This window comes from Aspergillus undulatus, assembly GCF_047715775.1.
Source record: "Aspergillus undulatus strain CBS 261.88 unplaced genomic scaffold BDV17scaffold_10, whole genome shotgun sequence".
Classification (NCBI taxonomy): Eukaryota; Fungi; Ascomycota; class Eurotiomycetes; order Eurotiales; family Aspergillaceae; genus Aspergillus; species Aspergillus undulatus.
Genome location: NW_027396614.1, coordinates 148,255 through 159,479, shown reverse-complemented (window position 1 = coordinate 159,479; position 11,225 = coordinate 148,255). Strand labels below are relative to the sequence as shown.

General features: G+C 51.0%; 5 protein-coding genes across 5 annotated transcripts; 3 read left to right on the top strand and 2 right to left on the bottom strand.

The window, feature by feature from the left end:
• The first annotated feature begins 1,012 nt into the window (after window positions 1-1,012).
• On the top strand, window positions 1,013-2,519 carry BDV17DRAFT_256536 (RpiB/LacA/LacB family sugar-phosphate isomerase). The gene has a single exon (XM_073757086.1). It carries the CDS (start codon window positions 1,675-1,677, stop codon window positions 2,146-2,148), a length of 474 nt encoding a protein of 157 aa, XP_073618147.1. The 5' UTR covers window positions 1,013-1,674; the 3' UTR covers window positions 2,149-2,519.
• A 581-nt stretch (window positions 2,520-3,100) lies between these two features.
• On the top strand, window positions 3,101-4,461 carry BDV17DRAFT_14632 (putative U-box domain protein). Its single transcript, XM_073754395.1, has 2 exons — window positions 3,101-3,370; window positions 3,478-4,461. The coding sequence occupies exons 1-2, from the start codon at window positions 3,288-3,290 to the stop codon at window positions 4,247-4,249; spliced, it is 855 nt and encodes a 284-aa protein (XP_073618146.1). The 5' UTR covers window positions 3,101-3,287; the 3' UTR covers window positions 4,250-4,461.
• BDV17DRAFT_14661 (uncharacterized protein) lies at window positions 4,330-5,246 on the bottom strand. Its single transcript, XM_073754399.1, has one exon. The coding sequence runs from the start codon at window positions 5,153-5,155 to the stop codon at window positions 4,673-4,675; it is 483 nt and encodes a 160-aa protein (XP_073618145.1). The 5' UTR covers window positions 5,156-5,246; the 3' UTR covers window positions 4,330-4,672.
• A 2,495-nt stretch (window positions 5,247-7,741) lies between these two features.
• Window positions 7,742-8,637, bottom strand: BDV17DRAFT_288853 (uncharacterized protein; the record flags this gene model as incomplete). Its single annotated transcript, XM_073761507.1, has 3 exons — window positions 7,742-8,044; window positions 8,109-8,477; window positions 8,545-8,637. 3 exons carry the CDS (start codon window positions 8,635-8,637, stop codon window positions 7,742-7,744), a joined length of 765 nt encoding a protein of 254 aa, XP_073618144.1.
• Window positions 8,638-10,373: 1,736 nt separating this feature from the next.
• On the top strand, window positions 10,374-11,181 carry BDV17DRAFT_256526 (uncharacterized protein). Its single transcript, XM_073757085.1, has 2 exons — window positions 10,374-10,858; window positions 10,955-11,181. Exons 1-2 carry the CDS (start codon window positions 10,628-10,630, stop codon window positions 10,976-10,978), a joined length of 255 nt encoding a protein of 84 aa, XP_073618143.1. The 5' UTR covers window positions 10,374-10,627; the 3' UTR covers window positions 10,979-11,181.
• The last annotated feature ends 44 nt before the right edge of the window (window positions 11,182-11,225 follow it).

Sequence of the window (11,225 nt, the reverse complement as noted above, 5' to 3'; positions counted from 1 at the left end):
CCGGGTCAAAAGGGAGACTTGCCAATCACTGCGGCATGGTACGTTAGTGATGATCCATTTCTTGGGGCAGACAATCTCATTGGAGACTAGCAACACAGCTCTGACACGAGGAGATGGAGTCGCGTTCGGTGGACTTACCCAGCAAAAGCAGACAGGCACATCGATCGTCCCACGCAAATGCATGCAGTCACCCAATGAAACCGATGCCCGGACAAATGTGCTCCGCTATATCGATGACAGTCTGGAGAAGACGATCTGGGGATAAAAATGGGGACAACTGGAGAGAGGGGGAGAAAAAGTGGACGAGCGCCGTGGGGCGGCTGCTCAGGGTTCTTGAGAGTATTTGTATAGGAGCTCTTAAGGCCGAGAAGGTCGCTGGGCAGGTCATGAGACCGCAGGACTCGGACGAGACGGTCGGTGAGAATGAATCTGGGTATCCCGATCCTGCAGTGCGCAGTCCCATCCTGTTGCTGGCGGGGATGCTGAAAGGAGCCTCCCGAGCTGCTGCGTAACGTTCGGTAAGGAGTGTGAAATATGACCGGTCTCGCAGGGAATCTGCGTATAATCTGAATATCGGCCGGTAAGATACAGCCCCGCATTTTGTGCTGAGCTCGGATGTGGCCTGACGACCAATGATAGCAGTGAAAGGGCGTCAAGAGGGGCAGTCCCAAGATGGCAGGTGGGGTGGCCCGTGAACTGGAGAGTCGATGCTCCATAATAAACCCATCAATCGTTGCTACTAGTGCTAGCTGCTGTTAGTGGTGTCACTCCAATCTAGACTTTCAGGAGGCCTGATTCAGGATACAATTGTTTACATTCAAAGAGGCAAAGCAGAAAGACGAGAATGCTCATGAAAATGGACCAAGATTTAGGATTTGCGGCAGCGGGGCAAGACAGAAGCTGAAGCTACGTCATCGAGCAGATAGCAAAGCCTCAATTCGCAACCGATGCACTAAAGTGTGTTTGGATCCCCGTTGATCAGGGTACGGAAAACCTGTAACCTGTATCCTGGCCAAAGAGACGCACTATGAGAGGCAGTCCGGATCGCCCTTGAAGTTTAGCGCCTCGTCTTGTATACGCCTGTCGAAACAAGCTCCACATGGTCTAGGGTAAGGCAAGGATCCTGAGAAGGTGGTGGCGCGATTAAAGGTCAATCTCGACGCTTTGTTCCTAAAAGCTCCGAGCATGTCACTATAGATTGGATGGCGCTGCCAGCCGTGCTTGGGAGCATCAATAACGGTAGCTCTTATGGTGCCTGGGATGATAGTTGATGGACTTGGCGAGCGATCCAGAGCTTCCATTTATTGACATTGGCAGTGGATCTCCAGCGAGCCGGCAGTCAATCAGACCAGAATGCAGGCTGATACAACCCAGGAATGACGCCAACGTGGAGCCGGCCAAATAATTGTGTGCCTTAAGTTGAGCTACTAACAGAGTACAGAGGATGAGCAGACGGGAAGCTCCACTTGCACAAGTCTGGGACTCTGGGGACGAGAGGTTGAGCAGGCCTGCACAAGACCTCCAAAGCTATAAATGCTGCTCTCTTCCCTTGCTTTCTTCGCCTTTGTCAGTACAATCATCTCCTCAGAACCATCACCTCAAAACCGTCTGATCTTTACTTGACCTTCACTACTCTTACCATCCGTCTCCTTCCACTGCCTTTCCATATCCAACATGTCTCAGAGCCTTCGCATTGTCTTCGCCGCCGACGAGGCTGGCCAACCCTACAAGGAGACCCTCAAGACCCTCCTTGAGAAGAACCCCAACGTCAGCGAGGTCATCGACGTCGGTGTCAACTCTACCTCTGACAAGACTGCCTACCCTCACCCTGCCGTCGAGGGTGCTAAACTCATCAAGGACGGCAAGGCTGACCGCGGTCTCTTTATCTGCGGTACCGGCCTGGGCGTTGCCATCTCCGCCAACAAGGTGCCCGGCATCCGCGCCGTCACTGCTCACGACTCCTTCTCCGTCGAGCGTGCCATCCTCAGCAACGACGCCCAGGTGCTCTGCTTCGGCCAGCGCGTTATCGGCCTCGAGCTGGCCAAGCGTCTCGCCCAGGAATGGGTGACCTACAAGTTCGACCCCAACAGCTCCTCTGCCCCTAAGGTCCAGGCCATCAAGGACTACGAGGCCTCGTTCGCTCAGTAGATGCGAACTACTACTGCCATCTACTTCTGAACGGTCGAGACAGGCTCCGGCAGGGCCCCACTATTTCTGCAGTACAATCGGACCGGGACCGAGATTGACAACGACTGCATGACCGTGTGACCGGAACTCGTTTGCAAACGTCGATGGTGCTCGTGACATCGTTCAGACCGTTCGAGAATTTCGAGATCATTCTCTGCGTAGGGAAACAGGCCAGACCCGACTCCCGACCGTTCGGCTTTTCCTATACTGTCTTTTTTCTAGCGACGATCGAATTCTTGATGGATCTGGTTTGTTTTTCCTACACGAGTCACGATACCTATCATGCAAACTGGATGGATTTGGCGGGCCAAAAAAACGATTTTTGCTATTCCTCATCATCGGTTTACAGAGTACAATGATAGCGATAGATTAAATTTCTTCATCCGGTCACACTTGGCTCCTTTGTAGGTGTTCAGTAACTTTCCATCCAATTGTAGATTTGGCGAATGCTGAGTCAGATGTACAGAGGTTCTGCGGGGATCGATTGCTTTCGATCTCCAAGTTCACTCAGTACATATCACCGTGAATATCTGACATCCTGATAAAATGCTCATCGAAACGCTGCTTGATCGCCTTCGTCTCAATTCCCCGAGAAAGGGCTTTTTTCTGAGCGCAGACAAAGCGAGCGTTGTCACTGTCAGCCTTGGCTGCATTGTTTCACTTCAGCTAAGCCTAACTGACAGTGAATTGATGTTCATACATCCCGCGTCGATCCAGCATATCTAGAGTCTCTCGCCCGAGTCTCGAGTTATCTACACCTCATATCTCGCTCGATCTTGTGACCGTCGAAAGCGCCCCTGAGACTATCTAGACACAGTATATCCGTCTCCCGGCTCCGCATTTCCCAGTGGACTGTGGAACAGTACCACCAGCGCGCCCCACCTTCGACCGAACGTCGAAGGTCGAAGAACTCGAAATCGACTCCCGGCTGTTCCTGACTTCTCTCGAAGGAGTAATTCCGGCGCTGCCGTGATCTTTTCCCTTTCTTCACTCCCGGCCAACGGCCCCTCCTGCAGTGCAGTCTCGGTCTCACTCTCGACCAACGCCACGGTCTTAGGTCACGGATAGGTCACGTTCACGGTCACGGTGACAGTCGCAATATGTCATTTGAGCTAAAGGAAAAGGGCAACCAGCTCTTCAAGGACGGCGACTACAATGGGGCGGAGGAGCTATTCTCCCAAGCGTGAGTCTGAGTCTGCCTAAGCACCCATGCCACCAACCCCTCCTAGACAAACCATTTTCCTCATTCAATGTCATGCGCAAAGACTAACAGAAACCACTCCCGTGCAGAATCCAAAAGAACCCCCGCGAACCAACCTTCTTCACAAACCGCGCCCTAACGCGAACAAAACTCGCCAAATGGGCCGGCGTCGAGCACGACGCCCGCGCCGCAATAGACCTCTACGGCGCCAAGTCCCCCTCCTCCCTGAAAAGCTGCTGGTACCTTTCGCAAGCGCTTCTGGGCCTGCAACGGCCACAGGAAGCATACGAGGTCGCGATCGACGCATACCGCGCTAGTTTGGCGGCTCGGAACCCGCAGACGGAGAACCTGTCGAAGACTGTCCTCCGCGCGAAGCAGCAGATCTGGGCTGCGAAGGAGACGGCTCGGTTGCGGGAGATGAATGCTACCCTTGCGACGATGGAGGGGCTCATTGAGGCGGATTTGAAGAGGGCCGTCGATGATTTGCAGGCGCAGTTGGAGCGCGGCGAGATTGGGGAGACGGGGTGTCTGGAGGACCAGAAGGCGCTGAGGGAGGATGCGGAGAGGCATATTGCCAATGTACGCGATGCGTTCCGCATTGCGTCGAATGGGGAGGTTGCGGAGCGGGTTGTCCCCGATTATCTTGTTGACGGGATCACATTCGAAATAATGCACGACCCCGTCATTGTTCCCTCGGGAACGAGCTTCGACCGCGTCGGCGTCCTAAAGTACGTTGAACAATCGGGCGTCGATCCCATTACTAGAACGCCCATGTCCGTCAACGACCTGCGCCCGAATTACGCCCTCAAGGCGGCGTGCGAGGACTTCCTGGCTAAGAATGGCTGGGCTGTCGATTGGTAGATACGACGATGACGCTTATTAGCGTACATACCGATACCGATATTTATCTATAGTGCTTCTGTTCGACCTGTGTATATAACTTATTTCTCGTCTTGGCCGTTGCATTGCATTGCGGGCGTTGGGCTTATGTTACTTTATTTGCATCGCATGATATTCACGGCTATCTCTTGTCTAGAAACGCATTACTTGGTCATTATGCGCTTTCTTCTCTTCTCTTATACTACCGATAGACTTGTGGCATGGCCGTGCTCATTGCAGTTGGAAGTGTCAAGTCACCACCTGATCATCCATCGCAACTGTAGCCTTGCCTGCATTTAGACTCAACCATGTCGAACTACACCTCTGAACAGCATTTCCGGAGAGGAGAATCTGATATTCACATAATCGCATTGCACTGTGCGAGGATTCTAGATTTTTATGGCCCTAAACTTCATCCTCAGAAAAGACACCAAACACTACTGCTCCTGCAACAGGAATTGATATCGCACTTGATGCTGCCTTTCTCATGCCAAAGATCTCCAATAGCCTGGACACGCTAACGGAGGCAAGATGCTGGAATATGTTGTCGTTTTGCCAGCAACCTCCTGGGCTGTTGGAGTGGTCGCATGTCATAAACGGATTTTTGGTAAGATTCCAGAAGGTCTCGTCGGATATCTTGAGCATTTGAGTTGTTAGTTGACCACATAGGCCTCCGCCTTTACGCTCAACCAATTTTTTGAGACAGTCAACAGTCGCGGCAAGATAGTCGTGGGCTTGGGGCACTTTGCTGCATCGGTCGTTTTGGATTCGTGCACTGTCTGCAGCCGTGATGGCATCGCCTAGCCCGGCGTAAACAACCACGGCAACCACCACATTTGCGAGTCCAACCCAGGCCTTACCGGCTATCTCCAACCTCAATTCCTTCATGCAGCTCCCCCGCCCAGGCTGTGAGATTATATCTCGGAATTCGGATCCGTATAGCTTTCTGCCACAACTCGGCTTAACCAAGTCGACTGTTTTCAGTAGATTGATGTTCAGGCCAAGCAAGAGCTGCTGAGATTGAAATGCATCCTCCCCATCTCCAAGGACAGGTATTTTATCCTGTTTTTCTAGGTGCTTCCTCGGGATATTGGCTCAAAGTGTGGTTCTATGAAAGGGACTTGGCCCATAGGGCAACCGCAGCGCAAAGCATACGCCTGGCTCATATGCAGGAGTAGGCTGAGTTTTGGCACAGGCCAGCATCTCCGCTCACTTGAATCGTAGACTAGAGTGACTTCTTCGGATGTGCACTGGAGTAAATGATTGAAGTTGATTGCCGTATTGGATCGCATCTCATGGGAGCTTGTAATTTCTTTCACGACCTAAGATGGCTTGGAGAGGTGCAGATGCTCCTGTCTGCATCACGGTCGTGTAGCCATCCAGACTTAAAGATTGCTTCTTGTCCTTCCCACCGGAATACCTGATGGGAACAATCTTGGAGCCTCGGTAGTACACCAACCCAAGAAGGATCGCATCTTCAGGAATTGGGTCGCATCTTCTGTCAGGAATCAACCTCTGTATTTCTGTAGGTAGGGATTGATCTGGCCTTTGTCCTCGATAGTGAGAAGGTGGAAACTGGGCCGAATGTCACTGAATGGCCGTGGGATATAGTATCCGACAAAGACAACGCCACCATCGACAATTAACTAAAACCCAGCGGTCGCCAAAGACACCAGAAGATCGAACGACATCTCCAATCCCTTTCCGGATTCGGTACGAGGCTTGAGATTCGAAGGGACTAACGTGCAAGACCGGAAAAGCGACTGCCAGCAGCTGTGCTCCAGTATGTGTGGGACCCAAGTGACTAGAGACATGCAGTACTTTCTTCGGGTCTATTTGAGGTGATAGGTCAAACTCATAAGAAGAGATTGAGAGACTTGTATATACTGTTGCGCGACGTGTTTCTTTGCAAAGCCAATCCCAGGCTTCAATAAAGTCCATCGCATCCTGCACATCGCTAATGGAGCGGAAGTAAAGCACTATCACCGAGTTGAAAATTTCGCTATAAACACCCTTTATACCCAGAACCTCAGATTCGTGAACTAATTTATGTTAAATCGTGTGGAAGTGAGCCCAGATATGTCCCTGAACTTACTTGGATCGTCGACCGGACGATTCCTGGCGGCGCTAGCTCTGCTCCAAATTGCGGAAGCACCTAAATGCCGCCGCAAGAGGCGCCAGCGTCAAAGCTGGCAGCGTAGTAGCCACAGCCATCAACACATTGTTAGCAGTACTGGACGCTTGTTGCATTGGGGAAGGTCTAGTGGGCTCCTTTAAAGCGACTCTCGTAAAATGATTCAACAGATCACGTAATGTTCGAGACCAGATCGCGCCGCAAGTCCTGGATATCTACTCTCCACACGTCATCGCCACGAGGTTTTCAGGGTCAACAGGATCTTGCAACATAACAACATGAGTTTCGGGGCTCCACAATTCCTTGTCGGTTTTATAGCTGGACTTGATAATATGTGGAAGTTCCCAATCGAACCTGATTTCGGTCTCTCCCACATCTTGGGTTGCGTGGCCCAAAAGTCTTTTTAAAGGATCCAAAAGGTCTCACGAGCAATAGACTTTTGCATTATTGGGGGGGGCTTTGATATGAGTCTTCTAACTGGGCTTGGTGGATTTGATTGTTCGTCAATTGGCTCTGTACTTCTTTGTTAGCGAGGTTCATGCAGGCTATTGTTGAACCTATATAACTTCATCCTTACCGCAATTATCTCCCAGTTTTATTCATCATTGAAGTTTGTTTGGTGGCCACAGTCTCGCTCAACCCCAGTGTGAGATGCAAGGCAGACTTCTAACTGTTAGATGATGCACTGGAGAGGCTGAAGCTGCGGGATGCTGCGGCGTAAGATGGCTTCGCCCTATGACAGTGAGACCCTGTCGGAGCCAAAGGCTAGCATACATCCGGCGGAGACTCATAGCTATAGTACTCTTTTCGCAATATAGTATTCGTGATGTGTCCATATAATACTTTCAATTTCAAAAGAGGGAAAGAAACATTAATACCATCTGATGGCGGCCCTGAAGGCTTTTGGTGAGAATCAGGTGCTCGATGAATAGTTCTTGGAAGTGCTGGAAAGTGAGAAAGATTGCCAGGGGAATTAGTTGCATGCTCCTCCCTTAACAGTGTAGTAGAAATCAAGGGAAATCGGCGCCACCCGCACATCATCAATCATGACAGTCTGTAAAAAGTAACGAATAATCTCTAAGCTGCGTTTACTCTCTAGCACCCCCGACACCAAAGTTCTAAGTCAGCAAAGATAACCCGTATAGCTTCGTTCAGGTTCTTCAACTACTTACCGGTTCTATCTCAGTGAGTCTCTGGTATACAGCCAGTCCCTCTCTTTCATGACACGTCCACACAAGGCGGCAGGTCTTACCAAGACAGTGAATCTACACCCCTAATCTCGGCAAATGCAAAAATTGAACAACCTGCCCGCTCCTAGTGCTAGGAAAGAAACAAACGGGTCAAGTCAGCGTTCCCCACACCCCAACCCAGATATACCCAATAAGTCTCCTAATCTCTTCATCGCTCTCCTGATGCAGAATGCCGTAGTGTTCGGAAATCTTCTGCGCAATTTCCTCCACCGCAAACGCAACGGGCTGGATAGTGAGGAAGAAAAACGCGTTGCTTTGACTCTTTGGTATCCCAAGTGCCTCATCAACGAAAACGTGGATGAGGCCTGAGAGGGCGAAGGATGTGAAGAATCGACTGTACCGTGCGGCTAGAGTCCGCGGTTTCAGACGCAGGCATGTAAACGTGACAAAAGTCTGCGTGTGCGGATATAAATGCACGAAACATTTGATGCCATGTGTGTCCCCATAGTTGTCTTACACTGTACGTCCCAGCGTAAGATCCCTGGAAGGGGCCTAAGTCCGTTGAATCTGAGAGGCCAGTGAGGACGGCAAGAATGGAGTGCGTGTTATAACGCGCCTTTTGAGCTGCGTGAACGCCGATTATGCACGAGGCTAAGAGGTAGATTCTGGAGGGGAGTGTAGCCGATGACAGTTTCCATTCGTTGAGGACGTTATTGACGAAGAGGTCTGGGAAATCTTCTGCGCGCCCGAAAAGGAGAAATAGGCAGATGTAGCACAGGATTGCGACGAGGAGGCGGTGCAGAATGAAGCTTGTTCGAGATGGAGTGGAAGAGACCGAGTCGGCAGGGTTGAAGCCGCGACCCAGGGGTAGTCCGCCACTTCGTACCTATGCGGCGACAGTTTATGGGCATTGAAAGGCCCCATTTGATGCGGCTGGGCGGATGAGATTGAACGTGACCTTTGCTCTTGCTTTCTAGCCAGTTAAGCTGCTGTGTGTAGGCGACCCCGCTGTAGAGGAAAAGATCGAGGGCACTAAAGGTGTTCATCTACGTGAAGAGGGAGAGGAAGACGTCGAGAGGATGGTCTCCATCCCAGCTGAAGCCGACGGCATTGTTCTGGAGAGAGATAGCCAGCGCTACGATCAGCGCGAAGGCAGCAACTCGAAGCAACAAGACTGATGGATGAAACCAATGGTAGCGCTGGTGATCAGGTGGACTAGGACATGGTTAGTGAGGGCCTGTTCTATGCTTTCAGAGCCTGCCGTGATTGGATACAGCATACTTAATACGGGGACTTTTTGAAAGCAAGTCGGGCTCTGCGAGGAATGACATGAGCAGAAGACTAGGGTAGTCCTTCTTTAACACCCTCTGTTCCCAAGACCACGATCGGCAGGACTTAGTGGACAGCGCAAGGCCGAAGCCCTAGATAGCGCGGCAGTGCTTGGACTCATTAGAAATATTGAAACCCTGACGGTAGTACTGACGACTCTCGAAATGGTAAGGCGGTATGATCCTCAATAGACCACTGAATGGGACGAATGTATGAATGGAGGTCTCAGTTCTCAATCGTAGAAACTGAGCCTTTTGATAGAGCTGTTTAGATCACTTGACTGATAATGAAGGAGATGAGTCAACGGTGGAGGACAAGAAGTTCTTACAAGGCCGTCTCCAAACGGGAATGCGCGGTCATTGGCCTTTAGATAGCTGCAGATGAAGTATTGGGCGGGAAGCCAATGTATAGATCTGAGTTGCGGGGTCGTGCGCTGAGGCACGAGTGGGATTCCACAGTCAGTCGGAGGCGCTGTTTATGAGGAAAGTGGCCCTCAAGCAATCGCTTGTTCCCGGTCGATTTCCAAAGAAACTGGTTTGCTTCGCACGTTGACTGCAGAGTACGGGATGGGATACACTTGCCAACCCCAGTCATGGATCTGGGTCCCCACCGTAGGCAATATAAGAGCATGCCATTGCCATAATCACGACGCGGTGGATCCAATTGGTCAGTAAACTCAAGATACAGCTTCTTAGCCCCATCAAGACTCTACTCGGAGAGTTCCTTTTGGGTATCCAACCTAAAATCCAGGGCAGTTCGACGGCCCTCCAAGAATCATGGCAAGGGCTATCAAGACTTGGCCAGCGGCCACAGCAGCAAGTCATCGCCGTAACAGAGTTCATCCCCTCTGACAGAGTCTGGACGTCGCCGGGCTGTGGCGGGACATATCATCTCAACTAGACGGTCAAATTTGAGAACGGCACAGAGCTGTTTATATCGACTAAAGAGACGATCAGAAGCTTCGTAACCGTATATCACACTTGCGATCAAAGATGGGCTTGAGCTTGTGGACATTTGTTTGGCGAATATTGAGAGGTCATGGCCATCTTCTTCTTTTGAAGCAAATGACACAAGTTGTTGTTTGGATTGAGTTATCTGTCCTGGTGGTGTTGTTGCTATGTTGACATTCCAGTTGACAGGAGGATGCTTGGGTCAACCCATGGACATATGAATTGATATATGCCTAGCATCGGTTGATCAAGGCCACTCAGACACATCTTTCGTACCAGCTCATGTGCTAGCATCGTCTGATAGGGGCGTGGTAGACTAGTCGACGGAGAAGAAGAGAACAGAGAGGGGAGGGGAGGTCTATTGTAGAGCTAAGCTCAGCTCCTCCCCCACCAAAAAGCAGCTGCCCTTTCTCAACACCCCGCCATTTCCCAAAGCCCTCTCTTCTTTTCTTTCTTGATAACCAACTCGTTCGTCATATCACATCATAAACCAACCCTTGGCTCTCAAACTAGAAGCAAATGTCCTCCCTCGCCTTCTTAACCGCGCTCGCCGCCGCTCAGAACAAAGAGAAGTTCACTGAAGCCGTGCAAACTGCCGCCGGCAAAGTCAAAGGATGCCCTGGAGGCCGCTGTCGAGGTTGTCCTTGCTGGTGGAGACGACGCCTCTGTTGCCGATGCCGACCAGACCGCTGCCCTCACGTCTGGGTTCGAGTTCGCGACGGAGCTCGTTCAGTCGCTTAACAGGCAGCCTGGGATAATGAGAAGCTTAAGGTTCGTTTGGCATGTTGCCAGGGCATCCGTCTCAGATGTTCAAACTCATACCTTACTCTGCTGCCTCTCTGATGACTGGAAGGGAGGGGAACGTGGAGCTTTTGCTACCTTGTTCAAGAAGAGGAATGTGTTAACAGTTGACTTCGATGCGAGCTTTACGCCTACTTTAAGCGCACGCGATGAGGAGCCTGCTAAGCCTAGCTTCTACCAGAAGGAGGTGTGTTCTCTTGTCACACCATTCTCCGCTACTCAGCCCCTTTCCTATTCAAGTCCAAGCGCTTTGAGTCAGTGGATGGTGGCTAATGACAAGCAGAGCAAGTACAAATACAAGACCTGAGAGGAAACCAAGCACATCAACTAGCAGCGCGACTGAGTTCTGTACATCTACCACGTCAACTCTCTTATCGAGCCTATCGGCCTCTAGTAAAGTGTTGGTATGATGTGAGATAAGGAGGTGGAAGATACGCAGGCTTGGATAGGGATGAACGTTTGTTCTATATATTATCTGATGCTGCTACATCCTGTGTCATGAGATGTCCCGGACGCATCATGTGTGCCGGTACGACGCGGATTAGTTGATGATG